The following is a 9,833-nucleotide window of genomic DNA, read 5'->3' on the forward strand; positions in this document are numbered from 1 at the left end:
CATTTCTTCCTTCATATTGTGGAAGGACTTTCTCATCTCCTGCAGTTCATTATCCCTTTTCTGTTCCAGCTCATAGTATTTGTTCAACATGAATGTTCTAAATTCTATCTCGGACATTTTTGTAACATCTTCTATTTTTTTTCAAGAAAAGGAAGGGAGTTACTGTGTTCTTTTGTCAGAGACATATTTCCTGCTTTATTCAGACCTGAGGTTCTTCTTCTACTTCTAACCATTGGGAGATGCGTTCCCTTTGAAATACCTTTTAAGAGAACTTTTCCTCGAATAGGAGCCAGAGTGTTTCCTTTTGGCCTCAGAATGAAGACTGCCAAAGTCTCTCTTCTATTCATTTTTGGCAATGTGATCAAAAGAAAAATATACCCTTCAGCTGTACAAAGAAAAGTATCTCCCTCACAGGTTGTTCAGTGAAAGGGGTGATCCCAGAGAGTCTTAAAATACTAGAATATTTCAGAACCATCATTCTAGACCTATCAAAAGTGCCAGGGATGGTGTAGATAAAGGGAGTAAGGACCAAATAAGTGGGAGAAAATAAGAAAAAAAAATAAAGAAATAAAGAAAAAGTCACTTACCAGGGGTTGAAAGATGGCAGTGGGGTGTCTGTAGGTCTAATGGCCTTCCTATGTGGTAGTGAGAAGAGAGAAATTTACAAATGAAAGAAGAGGAGAAGGAGAAAAAAAAGTGTACCTGGCTGACAGAGGGGTTTTTGGCTTGGGGGGCCTGGGATTGGAATTTCAGGGGGCAGTTCTCCCTCGCAGTTCCTGGCCCAGGGGTCGAAAGATGGGAGTCTGTGCTGTTTTGATTATCAGAATTTTGTAATATATTCTGGGGTCAGGGAGTGTGATGCCTCCTACTCCACTCTTTTTGTGCAGGATTGCTTTGACAATATGGGGTCTTTTATGATTCCAGACAAATTCTGATTGTCTGCTAAATCTGTGAAGAAGGTCTCTGATAATTTGAGTTTGCATTCAATATGTAGATTAACTTGGGTAGAATTGGCATTTTGATAATGTTAATTTTTTCAACTCAGGAATACAGGCTCTCCTTCCACTTTTTTGGTGTCATTTTCAGTATCTCTTTTTTAGGTTTTCACAGTTTTCCTTGTAGAGGACTTTGAATTCTTTGGTTAGATTTATTACTAGGTTTATGTTTTTTGTGGTTATGGTAAATGGGATTATTTCTTCAGTTTCACTTCAGTCTGCTTGTTGTTATTATATAGAAATGCCATAGGTTTTTGTATATTGACTTTGTATCCTGCCACTTTACTATATTTATTACTTCCAGGAGTTTTTTCACGGCTATTCTTCAGTCTTCTGTGTGCAAAATCATGTCATCTGAAAATAAAGATAATTTCATCTCTTTTTTCCCTATTCAAATGTCTTTTATATCATTCTCTTTTCTGATTGCATTGGCCAGGACTCCCAGCATCACATTGAAAAGGAGGGAGAAAGTGGACAGCCTTGCCTTGTACCAGTTTTTAGTGAAAAAGCTTCAATCTTTTTCCTATTCAGTATGATGCTTGTTATGGGTTTTTCAGAGATGTTTTTATTGTATTGAGAAATTACCCTTCTGTGCTGATTTTGCTGAGTCTTAATCATGGAGGCATGTTGTATTTTTCAAATGGTTTTTCTGCATTAATTGGTATAATCACATTATTTTTATCTTTATTTCTGTTAATATGGTGTGTTAAGTTTATGGTTCTGAGTATGTTTAACCACACTTGCATCCCTGGAATAAAGCCTGTCTTTCTGATTAAATCTTGGTAGATTATATGTGTCTAGGAATTTGTTATCTCATCCAAGTTTTCTTGTGTGTTGGCATATAGTTGCTCATAGTATCCTCTAATAATGTTTTGTATTTCTATTATGTCTGTTGTGATATCACCCGTTTCACTGTTAATTTGATTTATCTGGTTCCTTTCTCTCCTTAATTAGTCTAGCTAATGGTGTGTCAATCTTGTTTATCTTTTCAAAGTTTTTGCTTTTATTTATTTTCTGTATAGTTTATTTTCTATTTCATTTATTTCTTCTTAAATCTTTATGGTTTCTTTTCTCTTGGTATATTTAGGATTTTTTGTGCTTTTATCCCCCCACTTCTCTGAGGCATGATGTTAGGTTGTTCATTTGCCCTCTTCCATCTTTTTCTTGTTCACATTAATTGCTATGAACTTTCCTTTTATGATTGCTTTTGATTATAGAAACTTATGCATCATTATTATTTGCTTCCATGCATCTTTTGATTTCAGTCTTAATCTCTTCCGTAGTTGTGAAGTCATTCAGGTGTTGGTTATTTAGTTTCCATGTATTTACACATTTTGAGGATTTTTTTTCTGAAATTGACAGTAAATTTACTTCCATTATGGTCGGAGAAGATGCTAAATATAGTTTCTATAAAGTTGAATCTATAAAGGTTGGTTTTGTGTCCTATCATGTGGCCAGTCTTTGAGAAGTAACTATGCGGGGATGATAAAAATGTATATTTTGTGTTTTGGGGGATGGAAAGTTCTATAGATGTCTGTCAAGCCCATTTGATTTATGATATCATTCAGGTCCTGAATCTCTTTGCTTATTTTTTGCCTCATTGATCTGTCTAAGGAATATAATGGAGGGACCAGCAGTTAGTGTAATGGCTATGTAGCTGGACCCCCCTGTAGCCAACCGTGGTTTGAGTCCCAGATCTGGTGGCTTAAACTCACACTGGGTGCGGGTGCACGCGTGCCCAAGATCCCAAGAGGATAGTGGAGGAGAAGGGATTGCGGCGTGGCCATCCCCCCTGGGAAGTGATTTCTCACTTTCTGTCTCTCTCCCTGTCTCTGTCTTTCTGGCGAGTACATGTGCCCTATAGCAAAAACTCCAAAAAAAAAAAAAAAGATATAATGGAGTGTTGAGATTCCCAACAATTGATGTGTTGCTACCTATCTCTCCTTTTAGATCTAGCATTCTTTCTATCACATATTTGGATGCTCCTGAGTTGGGAGCATAGATATTTATAAGTGTTATATCTTCTTGAAGAGTTAGTCCTTTTACTATTATACAATGCCCTTCTTTGTCTCTTCTTACAGTTTTTGTCTTAAAGCCTATTTAGTCAGAATTCAGCGTCACTACTCCTGCTCTTTTTGGTTTCTCTTTGCATGGAATACTTTTTTCACTTTTAGTTTATGTATGTATTTATCCATGAGGTGTGTTTCTTGTAGGCAATAGATAGGGGGTTTCAGCCAATCTGTGTCTCTTGATTATAGAGAATTTAATCCATTAACTTTCAACACTATTATTGATATTTCTGAATGTGTCCCTACTGTTAAGTTGGCTATTTTCTTCCTCTTCTTCTTCTTCTTCTTCTTTTTTTTTTTTTCTGTTCTCTTATAGCTCTCTGTCTCTTTAGTTTTCCTGGTCTAGCACTCCCTTCAGAACTTCTTGAAGAGCTGGCCTGGAGTTAGTAAATTCTTTCAGATTTTGCTTATTCAAGTGTTTTTATCTTTTTTTTTTTTTCTCATATGAAGGATAATCTTGCCAGGTATAGTAATCTTGGCTGAAATTGTTTTTCATTCCACATTCTTTCCCTGCTTGCATTGTTTTCAATGAGAAGTCCAGTGTTAGTCTGATGGCTTAACTTTTGTAATTAACTTGATGTTTTTCTCTTGCCAATTTTAGTATTTTTTCTTTGTCTGGTTTTGACCAATCTGGCTATGATGTCCCTTGGAGAAGATCTTCTTGGGTTGATTCTGTTTGGGGTCCTTTGTATTTCTTGGGTCTGGATATTTGAATGACTATCTAGATTAGGAATTATTTCTTTCAGAATTTCTTGGAATAGATTATTAATGCCCTTATTTGTTTATTCACCTTCTGGGATACCAATTATTTGAATGTTTGGATGTTTAATGGAATCTAGTATTTCTCATACATTACCCTCATTTTTTTTTGAGAGGTTTTTGCTATAGGGCACATGCGCTCGCCAGACAGACAGAGAGAGACAGAGAGATAGAAAGCGAGAAATCACCCCCAGGGGGGATGGCCACGCCACAATCCCTTCTCTTCCACTCTCCTCTCGGGATCTTGGGCACACATGCACATGTGCCTGGCATGAGTTTTAGGCCACCAGGTCCGGGATGTGAACCCCAGTCGACTACATGGGAGTCCAGTGACATAGCCATTACGCTAACTGCTGGTCCCATCCTCAATTTTTTATTGTTGTTGTTTTCTCTACCTTTTTGGTGTTTTTTCCTAGGTCATAGGTTTTGTCTTCTACATCCAAGATTCAATCTCTGCATGATCTAATTGGCTTTTAATACCTTCAAGGGAGGTTTTGATGTCCTGTATTATAACCTCCATCTCTAACAGTTCTGTTTGATTCTTTTTTTATGGTGTCTCTTTCTTCTTTCAAATTGTGACAGGACTTCCGCATCTCCTGTAGTTCATTGTCTCTCTTCTCTTGCATTTTCTGGAGTTTATTGTCTCTTTTCTCTAGTATCCCATTTAATTTTGTCACTATGAATATTCTGAATTGTCTATGTGCCATTTCCATGAGTTCCATTTTACTGTCTGTGGGTGATGAGAAGTTATTATTATCTCTTGGGGGAGTGACATTTTCTTGGTTTCTCATCTTTCTTGTGCTTCTTTGCTGTTTTCTGGATATTGGATGGATTATATGTTTCTTCCTTGTTTCTTAGAGTTAACTGAGTGTTCGAAATCATGTGAGAGGATGTGATCCATGATCTCTTTGCAACCCTATGTCCTGGTGCTCATCCTGAAACCTGTACTTTGGTTGCTGGTACTGGATGTTCCAAGTGTCCCCCAGATTCTATAGATCAGATGCACCTGGGGCTGAGCCACTGGGTTTCAACTGAGGAAGAAAGTAAGGATCATAGCTTAGAAAATTATGAAGTCTGTAATGAATGGGAGAGATTGGAGTTTCCATGGTGGCCTCTGGCCTTAGTTTGCTCACTCACTTCTGCTGCACAGGAGCCAGGAAGAATGGTGGGGCAGAATTTGAAAGCAAGAGGGAGTGGCACCTGGAGGGGATGAAAAGATTGTGCAGGTTTCAAAGCAGTCTTTGGCCTTGGTTCCCATTTGCCATTCCTTTGCATTGGGAACAATCATATCCTGTCTCTTTTTTGAAATTTTCTAAAAGGTTTGTGCTTAGTGGAGACAGACAAGAGAGACAAAGAGAGAAACAGAATGTGAGAAAGCACCTGCCTGGGGGATGGCCATGTCACAATCCCCTCTCATCCATTTTTTTCTTTCAGGATTTTTGACATGCATGCACACATGCCGAGTGTGTTTTTCAAGCTGTAGTTAGGGATTTAAAGTGCACAGTTTGCTACGTGGTATCTAGCCAATTCAATCACTATGCCATCAGCTGGCCACAATTTTTTTTAAAGAAAATCTAAGATTTGCAATAAATTAACTATTAACAGTAAAATTTGTTCCTTTTATCTGTCTGTAATTTTCGTATCCAGTAATCAATTTTTCTTTAACTCTCTATCCCCTATTTTGTGTTGGTGTGATTTTTATTCCTGTTTTTGAGTGAATCATTTCAAATTGTGTATTTGAGAGTTTTTATGTCTTCACTTGCCTTTTTTTTTTAGTCATTTAGTTCTTCTATGTATGTATAGAAAAATCTTGGGAAAAAGTGGAATTAAAAGTTTGAGTTAATTTTGATTCAAAAGCATTTAAAATCCAGACATAGTCCATTTTCTATAAATGTATTGAAAACTCATCCTCAAATATATCTATTTTCTTTTCAGTTTTCTGACTTAAGATGGTTTCATAGATTTGGCCATAGATTATATATTCTAGATGTCCATTTAAAATGAAAGTTGTACTTTTCTGCAAATGTCTTCACAACCTCTGATCATTGTAAAGTGTGTGAAATGGGTAATTAACTCCATATTCTTCTGGCTAGATCACCACTTATATTAGATTTTATTGCACAATTTAACTTTCTCTAATGAAATAAAATATAACCTCGTCATATATTAATGTCCAGCTATACTGAGACTTAACTTGTGGTTGATACAAAACTTTATAACCGACCATATATTATAGTTATGTGGGAAGAAAAGACAAGAACATTCTCAGATAAACAAAACCTGAAAGAATTTACCAGCACCACACCAGATCTCCAAGAAGTTCTCAAGGGAGTGCTATATCAGGAAAATTATATACAGACACACAGAAATGAGTTCAAAAACTAAGAAAATGGCCAACTTAGTAGTAGGGACAAGTCTGGAGTTGAATATTATATCCCAGAATTTAATCAGGATAATCGAACCACAATAAAAGATAAAGTACATGGGACTGAATTGGTGAAACAGAATTTTATGACTTTTGACTGTAACATTGCTGGTTTTCTTCTAGGCTTTGTTGTCCAGTTTTAAGGATTTGTTGTCTGTCTTGAGATGTCAATAGGTTCATGTGGTCTGTCTTTAGAGTTAAATAGTTTCATGTACCTACCATTTCAACAGAATCCTAACCTGTTTCCTGGTTTTAAGTATTAAGCAAATTTCCTTAGCATTTCTTTAAGTTAAAATGGCTTTTCTTGAAATTACCAGTTGAACTTGCTACTGAAAGTAGTTATATTATTTAAGAAATTGTGTGATTAATACAAAGTGGGGGGAAGAGGAATGAAAAACAATTGTAAACATCAGAGATGTTATATATATATAAACTAGAAATGGAAAATTTTTGACAATAACATACATGATAAATCCATTTAGCAGTATATTCCGGATGGCAAATCATATTTTGTATGCCATCATGATGCTTAGGGAATGAATGTAAATTAAGTTAAAAAAAAAGTTGCAGAAAAAAACATAAAACTATTTTTCTGGAAATAAAAAAATGCATTAAAAATACCTATATGATAAGATATATAGCCCCAGCTAGGTGCTACTTTATAGTATGTTCATTCTACTCACTGAGGTTTATGCCTAAAGTCAGACTTGTGTTCATGGAGATGTATATAACACCAGTGCTTGCTATTCAAAATATTTAGATTAATTAAGATCTTTAGTGAATGAATAAAATGTGGAGGGAAAAAGGCATAGAAAGCAACCACAGATAACAGAGACAGTGTGGGAGGAGGGTAGGAGATGGCAGAGGGTGAGAGATAGGGAATCAAGGATGAGAAAAAAAAAAGGCAAAATATACAGGAAACAAGAAATGGAAAACTATTTGTTGATGATAACATATATGTTGATGTGTTTGATTGAGCCAATAGACAGTGTATTCTGGATGGAAAAATCTCATTTTGTACTGTAATGATGTACAGTGAATAATGTAATAAATGTAAATAAATAATAATAAATGTAAATAAATTTAAATTAAAATAAAGCAAAAAGAAAACCACTAATAAAAAATCATGCCAGGTACATGTATCCAAGATCCCAGGACAATGGAGAAGGGATTGTGATGTGGCCCTACACACTTGGGGGTGGATGGAAAAATGATTTCTCAGTTTCCCTTTCAAAGTCTCCATCTCTGTCTCTCTTTCCAACAAGTGCAACACATGCTTTAGTGAAAAATCTCTTTAAAATTGAAAAAAAAATTAAAGAATGATGGGTCCAAGAGGTGTCATTGTGCTTAAGGCACTAGATTCTCACTTGGTCAACCACCGTTCCAGTCCTGGACTTGGCAGCTTGAAATCACTCCAGGCACATGTACATGCATGCCTGAAATCCTGAAAGGAGAATAGAGAAGGGACTGTGGTGTGACAACGCCTCAAGGGAGTGATTTCCTATTTTCCCTGTCTTTGTCTCTCTCTGGCAAGTGCATGTGCCTTGTGACAAAACAAAACAAAACAAAACAAAAAATCTAAAAAAAAAAAAGAATGAAAATAAAGTGTTGGTTAGGCTGTGGTAAAAGGGGAATCCTTCTACATGGTTGGTAAAAATGTAAATTATTACAATCACCGTGAACAATATGAAGGTTCCTTAGAAACCTACAAATAGAGATACCATATGATCCAATAATTCTACTCTGGTATCTACCCAAAGGATAGGAGTGTACTCAGTCAGAACAGTGTTTGCACATCCATTTATTGCAGCATTTATTCCACCCAAAGGATAGGAATGTACTCAGAACAGTGTTTGCACATCCACTTATTGCTGCATTTATTCAAAATTGATAAGACATAGAATCAACTCAAATGTCCACAGAAAGATGAATTGATTGAAAAAGTATGGCACATGTACACTACATGGAATACTATTCAGCCATAGAAAACAATGAGACCCTGACATCTGATACAAAGTGGACAAATCTGGAAGATTTAATGCTAAGTGAAGCAAGCCAGAGTATGAAGGATAGGCATTGCATGTCCCCACTTAATATATACTGAATATAGGGAACCAGCAGTTACCATAATGACTATGGCGTTGAACTCCCACATAGTCGACTGCGGTTTGCGTTTGCATCCCGGACTCGGTGGCTTAAAACTCACGCCGGGCGCATGTTCGTGCATGCCCAAGATCCTGAGAGGAGAATGGAGGAGAAGGAATTGCGGCGTGACCATCCCCCCTGGGGGGTGATTTCTCGCTTTCTGTCTCTATGTCTCTCTCTGTCTGGCGAGCACACGCGCCCTATAGCGAAAACCTCTCAAAAAAATACTGAATGTCTGTACTCTATGGCAGAAACAAAAAGGCTGGAAGGCATATTAGCAGGGAGGGCAACTGTAGACACTAGAAATGGTATAGGAAGGGGTGGATAATGAATTGGTAATAGGGGGTGGGAGGTTGGGGATCACGGTAAAAACAAACAAAACATAACAGACACAAAAATGAAAAGATACCTGCTTATTATGTATAGACATATGGTAATATTTGATTTAGCAATATACACATGGAGACTCTAGTAATGTTCAAGTCCATAGTAGATGTGAAAATCACAACACAAGGAGCTTTTGCAAAAATGCTGGGTGGCCAAGAACCCACATGGATGATTGTGGTTTGAGTGCCAGACTAGGAGGTTTCAAACTCATACCAGAAGCATGTGTATGCATGCCCAAAATTCCAAGAGGAGGAGAATGAACTTTGGTATGGTCCCCCAGGGAGGGATATCTCATTTTCTCTGTCTCTCCAGCAAGCATCCTACAGCAAAAATCTCTTTAAAAAAAAAAAAGGTGGTGGTGGGGGACAGGGCAGATGTAATAATAATAACTGTTAGAAAGTAATGGAGATTAGCATATTTAGTTTTCAAATCTGCCCCACTGCCCAGCCATATATCTTACCAATCCAGAATGTCAGGTGCTGGCTAGGTTCCAGATGGAATGTTGAGATGTTGGTTGTGGCTGCTGCATCCATAGTTACTGGGCTAGGCTCTGTGGTAGCTGTAGTGCCATGGAGAATCCTATGTGAAGCTTGGCTTTGGGCTGATATTGGGGAAGCTGGATGAGGTGTTAAAAAAGCCACTGTCCAACAATTTTAAGTCCTAGGTAAAAGTACCTATTTTCTAGGTATATATTATTGAAAAAAGTGAGGTAATCTTTTTTGCTCAGTCAGAACAGTGTTTCCACATCCATTTATTGCAGTATTTAGTCACAATTGGTAAGACATAGAATCAACTCAAATGTCCACAGAAAGATGAATTGGTTGAAAAAGTATGGAACATGTACACTACATGGAATACTATTCAGCCATAGAAAACAATGAGACCCTGACATCTGATACAAAGTGGACAAATCTGGAAGATTTAATGCTAAGTGAAGCAAGCCAGAGTATGAAGGATAGGCATTGCATGTCCCCACTTAATATATACTGAATGTAGGGAACCAGCAGTTAGCATAATGGCTATGCTGCCTGATTCCCACATAGTCCACCCTGG

General features: G+C 37.1%; 1 protein-coding gene across 1 annotated transcript in view; it reads right to left on the reverse strand.

Moving 5' to 3' along the window:
- The window catches only part of LOC102498181 (olfactory receptor 7A17), a 39,506-nt gene that overhangs the window by 28,667 nt on the left and 1,006 nt on the right, over window positions 1–9,833 (reverse strand). Inside the window, exon 2 of the mRNA XM_006162850.2 lies at window positions 9,241–9,396. Coding sequence (XP_006162912.2) covers window positions 9,241–9,396 — 156 coding nt within the window. The remainder of the gene's footprint in view (window positions 1–9,240; window positions 9,397–9,833) is intronic.

This window comes from Tupaia chinensis, unplaced genomic scaffold (genome assembly GCF_000334495.1).
Source record: "Tupaia chinensis unplaced genomic scaffold, TupChi_1.0 Scaffold140965_1, whole genome shotgun sequence".
Lineage (NCBI taxonomy): Eukaryota > Metazoa > Chordata > Mammalia > Scandentia > Tupaiidae > Tupaia > Tupaia belangeri.